Below are 16,455 nucleotides of genomic sequence, written 5' to 3' on the forward strand. Positions count from 1 at the left end.
CTGTACCCCAATGTTCATAGCAGCAATGTCCACAATAGCCAACTATGGAAAGAGCCCAGATGTCCATCAACAGATGAATGGATAAAGAAGATATGGTACACACACACACACACACACACACACACACACACAGAATATCACTGAGCCATCAAAAACCGAAATCTTGCCATTTGCAATAACATGGATGGAGCTAGAGGGTATTATGCTGAGCAAAATAAGTCAATTGGAGAAAGACAACTATCAGATGATCTCAATCCTATGGAGAATTTAAGAAACAAAAGAGAGGAACATAGGAGAAGAGAGGGAAAATAAAACACAATGAAATCAGAGAGGGAGACAAACCATAAGAGACTCCTAACCATAAGAAACAGACTGAGAGGTGTTGGAGGGAAATGGAGTAACTGGGTGACGGCATGAAGGCGAGCACATGACCTAACGAGCACTGGGTCTTACACACAACTGGTGAATCACTGACCTCTACCTCTGAAACAAATAATATACTTTATGTTAATTGTATGCAAATAAAATTAAATTTAAAAATAAAAATTTAAAGATATTACTTTCATCAAAGTCAACTTACTCTTCCTACTATACTACTTATGTCATTTTTAGACTTCTTATAATAAAACCCAATAGTGTGGGGTGTCTGGGCAGCTCCAGTTGGTTAAGCGCCTGTCTTCGGCTCAGGTCATGATCCCAGGGTCCTGGGATAGAGCCCCGCATCGGACTCCCTGCTCTGTGCGCAGCCTGCATTGCCCTCTCCCTCTGCCTCTCCCCTCGTCCTGTTTATGCTTGCTCACTCTCTCCCTCTCTCAAATAAATAAAATCTTTTTAAAAATAAATAAAACAGAACAATGTGGAGCTTAAATTCAGAAGAACTGCATTTGACTTACAGGGTTCTTATTGAAAATATTAACCCTCGGCTCATGAGGTTCATAAAATGACTTTCTGAGAGGTCTTTTTTTCATGCCGTCTGTTAACTATCTATAAGCAGAACTGAGTATTACTCCTCTCCAGAACAGCGACCGGACAGTCCAACTTCTTCAGCTCTGGATGGGAGCCTAACAGTGCAGTGAGCTGCGAAATGTGGAGGTCATGTGCTCACAATAATTCTGTGCTTGGCTCACGGCATAAATGTAGGGAGAAAAGCAAAGACAAATATTCACCAATATTAAAGAAGCAGAGGAATAAGGCAGTGGTGTGCTGAGTTCTCTATACTTACTCTAAACTGTACAAAATTTATGAAATAATTTTTTTAAAGGTTTTGTTTATTTGAGAGGGAAAGAGACTGAACGCGTAGGAGGAGGGGCAGAGGGAGACAGACCTGAGAGCCGGACACGGAACTCGATCCCAGGACCTGGGATCAAGAGCTGGGCCGAAGGCAGACACTTAACCAACTGAGCCAACCCGGGAGGCCTCACGAAATAATTTTTTTGCAAAATGTTTTAAGTCTTCATATTTATTAGCAAATAAAACTCAATAAAATCTGAAAGAATTCCTTCTTAACTATTTAGCAAACTGTATTAATGTTCAAGTACTAACGACACTATTGAACTTTTTAGTACAGGAATCTGGAAGACCGAGCTTTATGTGCACGAGCACAGAGAATCAGTGCTGAGAAACAATTTTCAGGATTCCTCCCTCTTTGATATACTAGAGTTATTTCTCCACAACTCGTGGCTAGAAAAGTAATAAGGAATTACTGGTGTTGTTAATGGGGTGAGAGAGTTGTTTTCAGTGGGGATTCAGCGCAGATGTTTGGAATAACTTGCAGCTGTCGCCGGCTGAGCAGGCTTAATGAAATCACTGGGAGTATCGAAGGAGAGCTGCCAGGAGCGCTCGAAAACATTCGCATTATGGGGACATGAAAAGTTTAATTAGAAGCCAGAAACTGGCCTTTGTTTACTTCTGAGTCCGATTTTTAGGGGTCTCACACCTAAAACTGTCACGTATTTCTGGGTCCACATCCACATACTTGTTCAACTGCAGCAAAGTGCCTCACTTGTTGCCTGTGTGTCTTAGGGGAAAAGGGAGAAACAATTTTCTGCAGTTTGACCTAGTTTGGGTTTAGTTCAATTTAATTCAAAAATACTTCAGAAATTTACTGTAGGCAAAACCCCAAAAGAGTAAGTAAAAAATCTCACTATTCTCAAGGAACTTACGTAGAGAGAATATACATAGACATAAAAAAAAAAATAAAAAAAGAAACGTAATTATTATGGGGATTCAATGGCACTCTGGGGATCTGAGTGTTCAAATGCTGCTCCATGAAGGATAGCCTGACTTTGCCTACATGTATCTGGAGGCACCAGGGGTACAGTATTCTTTCGCCCACACAACAACAGTTTGTGTCTCAATTTTTATAGTAAGATGCCAAACTTATCATCTATTTGGTTTCTAAGAATCATTTATTTATTTATTTGACAGGGAGAGAAATCACAACTAGGGAGAGAGACGGGGAAGCAAGCTCCCTGCTGAGCAGAGAGCCCGATGCGGGCCTTGATCCCAGGACCCTGAGACCATGACCCAAGCAGAAGGCAGAGGCGTAACCCACTGAGCCACCCAGGCGCGAATTTATTTGGTTTCTAAAGCATACAAAGCTTCCCTGAAGTAGCCATATAGATGACTATACTCTAGGCGATCCCCAAAGTCTGAGTGTCAGACATCCTGTTTAGAAGGCGTGCTTATGGGGCGTTCTAACCATCTACGCCTTCAGGCATTCTAAGTTCCAAGATCAAGTTGCTATCCAGAGAGGCTTGGTTCACAGAGTTTAGGTTCTCCCAGAATGGCTTTTACTGAATTGTACACTATGAACTGGATGGCAAACTAATAAAAATTTTACTAAAAATAAAAAAATCCACACTTCATGAAATACTAGGTCCCCATAATACACCACTGTCCAAAGTTCTGTTTCAGCTTCAAGGCTCATCCCAATTACCTTAGAAATCTTAGCTCTCACGCAGTTCTGTCCAACTTTATATATATAAGTAACTTCATACTTTTTAGTATACAAATTAAAAGGTGAAAAGAAATGTGTGAAATTTTAATAATTTAGCCCAGTACAGCTAAAATACTATCATCTAACATATAATTGATATAAAAATTGAGATATTTTATTTCTTTATACTAAATCTTCAAACTCTTGAGTGCCTTTTATGCTTTTAGCCCATCTCAGATGACCAGTTACAGAAGACTAGTATCTACTGTACTGAATACAGTGCCGCGTTAGAGAATAAACTTCTTTTGGGAAATGGCCCTGTCGGGCTTCCTCCCCAACAAAACTACAGCTCTTCTGCTTTCCCCCTTTATCCTGTAGGTTATTAGGAACAGCAGCCCGCACACTGTAACAACTCCATTCAGCAATTCTTCGGTGGTAAAGATTAGGAGTGGCAGAGTTGGTTAGTAGGAAATTTTAAATTCATACATTAAAAAGTAAAAAAACAAACTCTTGTAATATACTTCTCCTGGTCTGTCCCCAGATGCTCTAAAAGCACCAGCCTCTAACACAAAAGGCCTTCCTGATGGTATAAAGTAACTCCTCCTCAGAAGGATATAGGATTGGAGCTACTGAGACTCTCCTGGGTTTTGTTCAGTAAGAATTATTTTTATAACCAAATTACATTAACATAAATTTAGAGATTTAAAAAATTTTTTCTTTACACAATCTTAAGTAAAATTTTGCAGGTTTAGAAACATTGCAACTTCTCTTAAATTCTGTGGACTAAGTAACATACCACATCATAAGGACATGTTAATTTGTGGAATTCTCTGTTTGCATGTTTCTAGAAGAACTCTCTTTTAACATAATCTCATTTACTGATAATAGGGAGATAGTGTAGAACAGTGAAAAGACCACTGGCCTGAAATGGAAGAGGGTTTGGCTTCTTGACTTTGCTTTGTGATGAGTTATGACACTATGTAACTTTCTAGGTCTTAATTTCTCCATCTGTAAAATTAACAGGTGAAAGTACATCTCTGAATCTCAAAAAATTTAAATTGAAAACTATATTCAACAATTTCCAAATGGTTTACACTTTGAAAGCAATAGTATTTGAAGCAAATGTTATGGTTTCCGACAAAAGGTTGTAAAACTTTGTAAAAGTGAGTTTGCGTAACAAAGCTAGAACAAATGGCCAAATTGTGAAAGGAATCGAATTCTGATTATAGGTTCACCTCCTGTTCATCAGCACCTGCCAGCTTTTCATGAATGAGTAAAAATAACACTTGACATTCTCTATGTGACAGAATTCATTAAATTTAGCTTATCAGCAAGACATTTTAAATGTGAATGACGGGGCTCACTAAGCTTCACTGATAAAATTCTGCTAACTGACCTTAAGGAACTTAGTTTTCACACAACAGGGGAAACCCGGGTGGCTCAGTCGGTTAAGCAGCTAACTGACCCGCAACTCTTGATTTCCGCTCAGGTCATGATCTCAGGGTCAGGAGCTCAAGCCGGTACTGGGCTCCTGCTCAGCGGGGAGTCTGCTTGTCCTTCTATTTCCCCCTTTGCCCCTCCCCTTGCTGGTGCGTGCTTTCTCTCAAATAAATAAATAAAATCTTTTAAAAAGAGAGAGAGAGACTTAGCCCAATAAAGAAAACAACAGAAAAATGTATGGTTATCTAATATAAAGCACCTATTATTGTTGATGAAAAGGTAAGTCATGAAACTCCTAAATGTATATTCTATTTCCCATGAACAATTTCAGTTCAAGGTGGGCAGATACTCATGTGTTAGTGCAGTTTTCCAATTCCGGAGAACAAGGGTGGTCCAGCACCTGTTTCTTAACTGACTGAGTCCTTTGTTTTCTTCAAAAAGATCAGTAATTTCTAAAAAATGCCTTGATGTCAGTGCACAATAGGATCTTTCAGAGATGTTTAAATGTTGACAGAGGAAGTAGGATTCCCTCCTATTCATAACAAATCATGCAAGCAGGAACAACTCATCTAATCAGTATAAAATAATGTAATTGCTTTCTTGTACAAATTTTAAACAGGTAATTAATACGCTTTTCTTGGGGGGGATAAGCTCTAAATAATAATTACAGCTATATGCTAACGCCACAGGGAACCCCAAACCAAAAGCAGAGTACAATATTAATCTAAATACCTAGACATTCTCCCAATCATCTAGGCACATGTCCTCCTGGCTACCAGATCTCTATTTTCCACACTCTAGTTACAATCCCTGACTCAGACAAATATTCTCATACTTAAAAGCCAGAGCCACAAGGACCCCTGAAAAACAGAATGAAAGGGGGTTTATCTATTGCTAACTGAATCTGGGGTATCATTCAAATGAAATTATAGGGCGCCTGGGTGGCTCAGTGGGTTAAGCCGCTGCCTTCGGCTCAGGTCATGATCTCAGGGTCCTGGGATCGGGTCCCACATCGGGCTCTCTGCTCAGCAGGGAGCCTGCTTCCTCCTCTCTCTCTCTGCTTTCCTCTCTGCCTACTTGTGATTTCTGTCTGTCAAATAAATAAATAAAAATCTTTAAAAAAAAAAAACAAATGAAATTATAATTGGTAAGATTGGGTTTAAATACAAATGCTTATCCTCTATAGAAATATGCATCATAAATTTGCAACGATTTAAAAACACTCATGTATTCTTTAAAATAAATGAAACCCACACAGACACTTCAGTAATTTTGACCTAGACAGTTCTAAGTCATTTCTTCATTATTTTTCCAATTGAGGGTTAAGATAGTTCTTTTAAACTTTAAAACTGGTCACACAGTTCTCTATTAATGGTTAAGGCCATTTGGTTAAGAATTCTGCAGACACACGAAAACTTCGTAAAAACTATAAAATTTTTTGCCTCTAACAACCCAGGAATCTATAAACAATTCAGTAATTTTTTAAAAACCCTCTAAGCTCCAAAGTTTAAATGTTAAAATTAAGCCTTTTCTACATCATTTATATGATTTAAGAAAGGTATTTTCACTCATTTCTAAAGGCCACATCTATCAATTTCCAAGTTCCCAATCAAATTTGAGTTAGTAGCCTTCACAAAGTACAAAAGTAATTTAAAACTAAAATTATTTAACCCCCAAGTAAGTTTTAGAACTATTTTTAAAGAATAAAACATCAGAACATTCTCTCAATTCAGTGGTATTTTTAACAGGAACAAAAATGGAGATGTAAGTACTAATAACAGGCAAATAAAATACATTATAAACCATGTTTTTACACCAACTTTTAAAATAAGTCTATTGTTTTAAGAGATTTGCAACCATTCTCAAAAAAGGGAAAATCACAAAGGGCCTAATTTTTGCAGAAGAGACTTTATAAAAAGGATTCCAACTTCAATTTGGTTTGATACATTATTAACAGGGGGAAAATACAAATATCAAAAACACTTACCTACAAAGGACAAGCATATGTTCTTAGTAAAAGACATGCCTGGGTGTTAGAGACTATTTGTTTCAGTCTGGCACAGGACTGACAGCTTCAGAATAAAAGAAACAAGCAGAAGATGATAGTTGTATCATGCATGGAAGAGGTATTTTAAACCTTAGAAGATTAACTATGCTTGAAAACTAAGCAAGTGTGGACTTCCCTTAACACTGTACCTTACAAATTTGTGTGCCATTAAATGCCTGCCAAATTGTATGAAGCGACAGTAGGGTTCCTGCCACTTTTGTGATTCGGATATAACACCTTACAAGGAAAATAGAGAACTCTCTAGGGGAACCGTCAAATGCAAATAGAGATTTTTTCAATCATTTCTTTTGTTGTTGATGTTGCTGCAGGAGGAAAAAACTCAAAGTCAGATTGGAAAGACAAGTCTTTTCAGAAGTTCAGTGAAAGAATAAACTTTTTTTGCCTGGATATCATTTTCGAGTTTACTTCTGAAATAAAGTTTCTACTAAGTCAGTTGATAAATCTTTCTAATCTATACAGGTTGGAATAGAAAAATGTTCATCTCCATTCCGTAAGAACAGGACCAATGTGCATTTTCTAGATAAAACTATAAATAAAATTTTAAAAATCAAAGGTAACTGCAACAGAATTTTATGTCTCCAACTCACTTTCCTCATGGAGAAATGTCTTTTCATTCCTTCAAGTGAAACACATAAGGAAAATGAAAGAAGAAATGCCAGGAATCATCAGACACTTCCTAGACAGATACATACTGATGCCAACCTCAGGAAAACCTAACAGGTATCCTACCACTTCAGAAAAACAAAAAACTACCCACCACAAATAATGTGGTGTAGTTCAAACTTGGAAATATAACTTGTCTAAAAAAACATGCAAAAGAAAACATCGCTGCTTTACATTTTAAACAATTCTTGCTGATAAATATGAAATGTTTTTACAACATGTAAAGTCAAGTCTGTACATAAAGGTTCATGCCAGTTTTCGCCCTTGGCAACCAAAACACACTTGCTTCAGAAGTCATTTCACTCATTAAATGGGGAAAGAAGAGATGAAATTATTCATGTTTTGACCTTACCCATAAGCAAGTTCAGAAGGTAACTACATTTATAGCAAGAACTAAATCCTTACAAAGATATTCTTTAAAAAAAAAAAAAAGGGAAAAGGTAGAATTACAAGTAAGTTTTAAAATAGATATGGCCTCTTTTATATGGTCACCTCGTTTCAGAGAATCTTATATAGACAAGAAATTTCAATGGGAAATAAGTTTTCATCTCTCACAAAAAATAAACTTAATCCCTCATCATTTTCCCACCAAAAACTCATTTGAGAAATAATTTATTGCATGAAAGCATTACTATACAATATTTTTTAAAAATTAAGTTCATACTTATATATGCATAAAGTTTCAAAAATATTACAGGGATTCGGGGCACAAGTTGTTAGATAAATGGGAAAAAGAGAAAAAGCTATCCATTGTGCACAGAAATAATCTCACCCCTATTATAAAAAGGTATCAAAAATAACTCACACTCGTGCTTATTCCAAATTTGTTATTACATAACCTCCACACCTGGTGTTTCTGAGTGATGAAGATCCTTGAATGACAGTAATACTAAGAAAAGGTGTTCTGAATAGACATACTTAAGCTGACTGAAGTGTATTTATTATCAAAAAACTAAAATTCTGAACAAAAACCATGATGGACAAAGGATTAATCATATCAGAAAAAATTCACTCTAATGCATGAGGTGACATAAAATGCAATAATTCACTGTACCTGAAACTGGAATCTAGAAATGCTGGACTTGAAAAATATCAACAGTATAGGTCATGGCTGAAAAGATAATGGTTTCCTCTTAACCAGGCAGCAAAAGCAGGAAGAAAAAACTCAAAGTCACATTTTAGAGTCTTTAAATATAAACAGTAATTCATATAACGCGAGACAGAAATTCAAATGAGAAGCCATAAGAGACATCTCAAGAGACAAAAGGGGAAGAGAGATGAAATTCAACTGAGGAGAAAAAAAGTAAACATGATACATAGCTTAAAAGATTCAGCAGGAACGCAGGAGATAAATGAATACACAGAAGGAATTCTACTGTGTGAAAGGAAACCGGAAGATGCAGAAAGCTGTGCAAGGAAGCAGTTTTCATAGAGTCCTTTTCATTCTAAGGGAGGCACGGCAGTCCATTTCTTTGGAACAATGAAGATCTGTTACTCTTTATACACTCATTTTTCTTACACATCAGAGCCTAAAAATATCAAGGGTATGAGTCCAAATGAGGAAAGAAATCCTATACCTCTGAAGATTACAGTTCAGATAAGCACACTTAGTACATCATAAAATGTTAAAACCAAGTTTTATTTCAATCTGCCAAACTGGAGACATACAATGACCTAAACACATCCCTTTAAACCCCTTGCCTTGCAAAAAACAAACGATGGTGGTAAAAGGAGCATTTCTGAGGTTTGAACAAAGTAACATATAGCAGAACCTCAGGAAAGACTTCACTTAACTTTCTTTTGAACTTTAGGTTTTTCTTTGAGTAACCCCTGAAGCCATCCAATGTCACCAATGCCATAAAAAAGAACCCTGGCCAACATTCATCTACAAAACTGCTTTGAAAAACAGCAGTCCTCCCCCTTGGCCAACCCAACCCTCTCCTCTCGGGGAAAGGAAAAGCAAGTAACAGCTACACCACAAGGCCTGAGTGTGAGGATAAAGCCGTAGGAAACTGTCATTAAACGTAACGCACATTTCCAGTCGCTTCGTCACCTGTAGAGTCATTAAGAACCCCTTTTGGCTGCCTAAACAGCTGGGCCACCTCCTGAAGGAAAGAGGGGTGGAGAAAGGCCCTCAGTAGAGGTTGTCAGTGTTGGTGCTCCGAGGGGTTTTGATCTTGTCGATGTTTTTGAGGATCACGTCGTGCAAGGTGGCGTACTGGTTCCGAACGTGCAGCAGGATCTGGTGCATGCTCAGATACTCGTTCTCGTCCACCTCGGCCACCGTGCGGCGGTAATCTTCCACCTGGGGGTACTTCACGATCTTGGACACCAGCTTGGCCCTGGTGTTGTAGTAGGTGGAGAAGCGACGCAGGTAGGAGGCTGCGGTGCTCTCCACGGTCCACAGCTGGTCCACGGTGTCCTCCTGGATGGACACGCCGAAGCTGTCGCCGTCCTCCACCTTCGGGATGAGCAGCTGCACCCACATCCGCACCGTGTTGCACTTCTCTCTCAGCAGCTCGATCTCGGGCTTTACCCGCTCAATCAGCTCCACCAGATGCTGGTTGCTCCGCAGCAGCTGTCTCTCGCCCCCGGCGGGCAGGGCCGGCACCTTGGGCGAGGACTGGGGCTGCAGCGGCGGCGGCGGGTCCGGGTTGGGCGTGTCCCCCGCGGGGTCGGGCACGGCGGCGGGCTCCAGGGCGGGCACCGAGCGGATCCTGGACAGGTCCTGCAGGCGCAGCTCCTGGACCCGACTGTCCAGCTCCGACAGCTTCTGAGGGAAGAAGGTGGACACCAGATCCTCGGCCTCCTGCGCGATGCGGGCTCGAAACGAATCCACTTTCCCCTGCACGTCCTGCTCCAGCTCCAGCGGGGAAGCCAGGCTGTCCAGGGCCGCCGGGCGTCGGGGCGGACCCCGCCCGGCTTCCCCCACCTCGGCTGGCCTCCGCTGGCAGGCCTTTGGCTGCCGCCGCAGCCGCCAACTCCCAACAGACCACGCCCAGCGCCGCCGGAAATGACGTAGCGGAGTCCCGGCGCCCGCGCGGAAGAGACCGGAAGCCGCACGCGGGGCATGGCCTCCCAGCGACGCCCCAGCTAGGCAGCCCCGCTTTCTGGGGGTGGGGAGAGGAGTCTCCACCGATCCAGGCTACCTGAGCGGTCCCTGGCCCCCTCCCCCACCTGCCAGCCCCTGGGCCGGAAGCCTGTGCATGACGGATGGCCCCGAAGAACATCGTTAAACTTAAGCACCGTGAAGACCAAGCAACAAGGTGCTTTACACAGGAGCTCAAGGAAACCCACGGTCCCTGGATTCCGGACACACAGTCTCCTTCGAAAGTCACCTCGAGAAATGAGCTCTCCAGAGTAGGCTCACTTCTGGAGAGCCAGAAGTCACACCTTTACTGGTAACTTGGGCGTATCCATGCTTCCCCCTTACAAAGTCAGAAGTGGCTCCCCCTTCACTAGGGCATTTTAATCAAGTTAGTAAAGTTCTGAGCTCTTCTATGGCTTACTTCAAACAATTTTTAGTTTGAGTTACAAATGTTAAGTTCTAGGACTCTTCTTAAAGCTCATCTTCTTTGAGATGATTAACAATTTGAATCTGGACTGTAAGATTAAAGTATCAAATATCTTCAATCTGATAACTATATTGTAGTTACAGAAGTGAATATAGAAAATTTTTTTAAAGTGAATATCCTTTTTTTTTTTTAAATACACACTACAGTACAAAGGGATAAAGTGACAGGTACAAAGGGATAAAGTGACAGGATATATTTAACTTCAGAGAGTTTGCAAAAATAGTGTGCATGTAGATGTGTACAAAGTTAAAGCAAGTGGAAAAAATGTTAAAAATTGATTAATGCATATAAAGGTGTATGGGAGTTCAGTACTATAACTTTTCTGAAGCTTGAATTTGCTTCAAAATTAAAAGTGAGGAGTGGCTGGGTGGCTCAGTTAAGTATCTGCCTTTGGCTCAGGTCATGATCCCAGGGTCCTGGGATCCAGCCCCACCTAAGGATCCCTGCTCTGGGGGAGGCCTGCTTCTCCCTTTCCCACTTACCTACTTGTGTTCCCTCTCTCACTGTCTCTCTCTCTGTCAAATAAATAAATAAAATTTTCAAAAAAATAAAAACCAAACTGGAAAAAAAAAAACAACACCTTTTCCCTAAAGGCTTCCAGAATCATAGAGAAAAATTCTGTAACCTTCTAAAATTTCACTCCATTTGTTTATTTTCATTTCCCTGAGATAACTTCCTTTTGTTCTTTGCAACACCATACTGCATGCCTTTGATTTTATAAATTATTGAAGTTTAGTTCAAAAGATTTTTCTGAAGATGCTACAGTATAATTCTGAATGTAACTGTCCCCTCAACTGGACTGTAAACTTCTTCAGGACCTAAGTCTTAATTTGTTGACATGACATGTGGCACAAGGTCCAGCATGGAGCAAGTACTCAATACGTGTCTGATGAAATGACCTTGAATTAGTAAAATTTTAGCAAACCATAATCTCACAAGATCTAGAACAGAAAAGAAAATATCAACAAGACAAACATGTTATAGGTTGGGCTTCCCAGCAAGCACACAGATTGCTTATAGGAGGTTTTTCAGGTAGTGTTCCTTGAGAAAAGGAAGAGACATGACAGGGGGAGAAGTTAGGCACTGATGCGCTCTCAAAGCCTCAGATGACCCCACAGAAAACCAGGAAAGCCCCTTCACAGTTGTCCTGAGTTGGGGACAAGGCAATTCCTGAAGATGACTGTTTGGCAGGACTTCTAGCAGTTGGAAAAATAAGCTCTTTAGTTTTGAGGCAGGAACTGGGGAGTGAACAAAGCTTCAAGTACACATGTATCATGGTAAGATACATACACTAACAAACTAGTGATTTAAGTTGTATTCAAGTCAACTCTGTTCAGCCCCAATTAGGGGCTGAAATTTCTGTGTTTAGATCACAGCACGTCTTGGAATGTGACAAAAAAGGATGTGATGGAGGGAATTATATTTTCAAAGATACATGTTTGGATAAAGGTATATATGTATTGTGGCTCCACGGGGAGGTCTACTGGGGAATTACTGCTAAGTTGGATCTTAGGGTGTCTGGGAAAGTGGCAGCAACTGAGGCAGGAAAAGTAAGCAAGGACCAGCTCGTGGAGGCAGAGCCCTTTTGCCAAGATAAGTAAGCTGGATTTAATAAAAGCCAATGAAGGGATTCAGGTGGGGGGTGGGGGGACCCACGCAGATGGATGACTTCAGTGAGGAGGTGGATATGACAAAGAGAATAAAGAGGGCCTGCTGATTTAACACAAATGGTAAAGCATGCCTCATTCAGAGGATGGCAATAGGGCTGGAGAGAAGACTCTAGAAAGTTTTAGGAAGTATAATTACAATACATGGTGACAGTTTTGGATGTGGAGGGATGAGAAAAGGCAGATTTCGATATTAATTTTTCTCTCTCTTTTTTTTTTTTTGGTTAGAAAAAGATTTCCTATTTACACTTAAAGTTTGGATATCCATACATTTTTATACATGCAAATTTACATTCAAGTTATGGGGATTCAGATAGGGTGATCAAACAGAAATGGAAAATCAAATCTTGAAATATGACCAGTTTTACCATATCTTGATTTTCTTCATAACTTTAGCCATAAAAGATTACAAGGGGGCTACTATGGAAATTCTCTTTAATGTGACAAACATCCCCAATATTATATATGATTTACCAAATACATAACTACTCTATTCTCGAAGGGAAAATATTTCTAGCTGCTTTTTTAAAGAAGTGGGGACTTACTTTCTATTTATGACACTGACTAATGCAGCCATTTATATGAAATTGTTTTCTTTCATTGTCTGATAACAGGGTATAAAATCCTTTGGGGGGGCTCAGCTGCTCTTTTTTTCTAGTGTGGTATAAGAATTTCATTTATTCATAATATGTTTCTTGTCCTTGTTAATTAGAGCAGCAGTTGGCAGGAAAATGACAGCTCCTATTTTTTTTTCCCCACTGACCAACAGCAAGTAGCAGTTGTTTTTTAAAATTATTTAATGCACTTACATGCCTTGATTCAACCCATGAAATTAACACTGAGTGCTAACAGGTGGAGGCAGGCTGGGAACAGCTGTGTAGAGTGTTGTGTCGTTGGGGTCAGTTTCTCCCTTCTCCACAGTCCAGCAGGGTTCAGTATGTACTGATGCCAATAAGGACACACCACTTTAATTTTAGGAATACCTACAAATTTGTGTACTGATTTATCCTTTAACTATCCTCCAACTCTGAAACCATGCCCCTGAAGGAAGGATTCTGTGGTCCTATGTATGAGTTCTATTTGTAGATTTATTCTAAGCAGCTGTTGTTGTGACAACTCTTGGATATAAGTGTAACTGAGGATACAGACTGGAATTTAATCCTTTAAGATACTTATTTCCGGGGCACCTGGGTGGCTCAGTGGGTTGAGGCCTCTGCCTTCGGTTCGGGTCATGATCTCAGGGTCCTGGGAGCCCCACATGGTGCTCTCTGCTCAGCAGGGAGCCTGCTTCCCTTCCTCTCTGCCTGCCTCTCTGCCTACTTGTGATCTCTCTCTCTGTCAAATAAATAAATAAAATCTTAAAAAAAAAAAAAAGATACTTATTTCCCCACTGATTTCTGTCAATAAGTTAGGAGAAATACAATCAAAACTACATTAAGATTCAGGTGAATTGTAATATTTATCCCCTTATGTTTATGAGGTTGCAACAGATCTTAAGTTATTCAGGCTTCACTCACAATTTAGGAACACCCCCCAGTAAGCAAAAAAGGCTTAGTTTCACAATGTAGTCCAGAGAACCCTGCCAGCGGCACTTTCTCAAGCAGACAAGTATCTTACGTCCCCTTCCTTCATTCTTCCTCCTAGACTGCTGCAGTGGTTGCTGCCAATTCAGTATCTCGAGAACCAGTGTCCAGATGTGACCTGAGCACGCCTCACCTGAAGACAACTGCCACTACAGCATGTGGCTAAGGCTGTGCAGTGGCCCTGCTGGGTTCAAACCCCGGCTTTGCTACTTACTAGCCATGGACACTGCTCAGTTATTTAACCTCCCTGTGCTTCATTTTCTTTACCTATAAAATGAGCAATAGAATAACAGTGCTTTCATAAAAGCTGTTCTGAGGATGAAGTCAGTGACTCCACATGAAGAGGTTAGCACACTCCCTGGACCACGGCAACTGCTCAGTCAATGTTAGCTATTATTGAAGGAGTCTCCTCATCAGCATTTCAAAATCTCCTTCACCCTCTGAAATGGAACATCATGAATCCTCTATGAACAAACCAAGATCTAATTTTCTTGTTCACTGTCTTACTATACAACAGTGTGGACTCCTGCAGAGTTGAATATAAGAATTAAAAAAAAAAAAAAAGGCTTAAATTTATGAGGTCCTCAGTATTTAGAGGCCACTGCATCACAGGGCAGAGAAGCACAAACTTTACTGTCACCATGGCTGAAAAGGACTTTTCTCAGCGGAACCCCTTCATGTCTTCATCAAGTTCATATCACTTTATCTTACAAATGACAATAACTGGTATAGTTTGTTAACAATGATGTCTATTATCAAGATCTGTAAGGTCATTGATTAACAAAAATCTGTTGACTTCTGGGTCCTAGATTGTTGACTTTTTAAAATGCTTTGGCCAATGACTCTCTACCAGAGCCACCGATGGCTCCCTTGTTTACAAAATCCCTGTTCTGGATAAACAATGAATCCTCTAGTTCTGCATTTCTCATACTGGAGGCCATCGGTTCCCTAAAATTATCTCTGTGAATTCACTTTGATGATAAAATAATTGATTTAAGCATATTCTAGAACTGCCATGCAATTTAGGGGCCCATAATTATATTCTTTTAGGATTATAATACCACCAGTACCACTCCTTTAACTGATCAGAGAGAGAGGAGCGTATTAGGTATAGTTATCCCTTTTCCCTTCCTCTCCAAAATCTGTTAAGAACAAAGATTTTCTTACTGGGTCAAAGACAGAAATCTGGAGGGAGAATCGGGTTCTCAGAGAGTACTCAACAGCGAGGAAATGTCTAAAGAAACATTGAAAGAACCTGCGCCATGAAGGTCAGCATCACCTTCATGTGTCAGTAGGGTCTCCTTCAAGAAAACATGATCCTTTTACATAAATGCAGGCTGCTAATTTTATTTATTATCTTTGTAGTTTTATTTATATTTCAGGTATACAATTATTTTTGTTTTTTTAAATTTTATTTATTTAAGAGAGCGAGCATGAGCAGGGGGAGGGCAGAGGAACAAGGAGGGGGAGAAGCAGGAAGCCCAACGTGGGGCTCCATCCCAGGACCCTGAGATCATGACCTGAGCAGAAGGCAGACGCTTAACCGACTGAACCAACCAGGCGCCCACAATTATTCTGGTTTTTATAGATGTAAATCTGCAAATGTAAGATGTTTTAAGAACTTAGTTCAGTGCTTGTCTGTGCTTAAACAATGCTAACAATAATGCTGAGGAATTTTTTCCTTTAAAAGAAATCATTTTCTTTAGAAGTACACTCTTCTACCCCTGTACAAACAATTACAGAGTTATCTTCCTGAAATGCACGTCTGGCCATATTCCATGTTCTACAGGGTAAGGACCAAACTCCTTAAGCCTGGCCCACAAGTGCCTTCATGACTGGATCCCGCCATCTTTACCTCCCAGAACCAGCCTACGTTTCCCAACAGGTTCTCCGTCATGTCCTCTGCTTTAACGTCTTCGTCTCTCTCTGGGTGAGATGCCACCCTGCCTCGTCTTCCTCCCACTCTCCACCCTACTCATTCATCCTTCTACAATCAAGTCAAGGAGTGTTTATGAAGAAGCTTTCCCTGGTACCACCTTCTCCTTCCTAGGTGAGGTGAGTGTCCCTGGCACAAGTGATGTAGTGTAATAGTATCAACCTCATAAAGCTGCTGAGGGGATTAAATGGAACAACTTACATAAAATAGCTAGCACAGTAAATGCTTTATGAATAGCAGTAGTTTTACTTGTAATCTTAAGAGTATCCTGCATGTATCTCTTTGATGGTTCCTACCATAGTGCTGTAATTTTAGACTGACAAGTCACAGTTCTCCACCATAATGAACTTTGGGAGGGCAAGGACTTGGGCTTACTCGTTTTTATACAGTCTGTGGTAGCACAGGTCTGAGAGTAGCAGGTGTTCATTGACATTTACTGAATGAATAAATGAACGAATGAAGCAAAAAAGGATGAAGTTTATCAGACAGGACATGAGGAGCAGAAGAGATGGGACTCTCAAGCCACTTCTCTTTTTTTTTCCCCCCGGGAGAGTTGCTGGACTGTGCATACAGCATATAAAATCC

General features: G+C 40.3%; 2 protein-coding genes across 2 annotated transcripts in view; both read right to left on the minus strand.

Moving 5' to 3' along the window:
• The window catches only part of ATF6 (activating transcription factor 6), a 212,869-nt gene that overhangs the window by 73,003 nt on the left and 123,411 nt on the right, over positions 1-16,455 (minus strand). The gene's annotated exons all lie outside the window — the stretch shown is intronic.
• On the minus strand, positions 7,788-10,339 carry LOC116576688 (proteasome activator complex subunit 3-like). The gene is made up of 2 exons (XM_032319172.1): positions 10,287-10,339; positions 7,788-10,219 (listed from the first exon to the last, which is right to left on the minus strand). Exons 1-2 carry the CDS (start codon positions 10,337-10,339, stop codon positions 9,244-9,246), a joined length of 1,029 nt encoding a protein of 342 aa, XP_032175063.1. The 3' UTR covers positions 7,788-9,243.

This window comes from Mustela erminea, chromosome 17 (assembly GCF_009829155.1).
Source record: "Mustela erminea isolate mMusErm1 chromosome 17, mMusErm1.Pri, whole genome shotgun sequence".
In the NCBI taxonomy this organism is placed as follows: domain Eukaryota; kingdom Metazoa; phylum Chordata; class Mammalia; order Carnivora; family Mustelidae; genus Mustela; species Mustela erminea.

What these genes read in the sequence shown, in the direction of transcription:
- LOC116576688 (XM_032319172.1), bottom strand. Translation starts at nt 10,339, where the DNA reads ATGTTCTTCGGGGCCATCCGTCATGCACAGGCTTCCGGCCCAGGGGCT. An exon ending in TCCGGCCCAGGGGCTGGCAG is followed by an intron (nt 10,220 to 10,286) that starts GTGGGGGAGGGG and finishes CCCCACCCCCAG; the next exon opens with AAAGCGGGGCTGCCTAGCTG.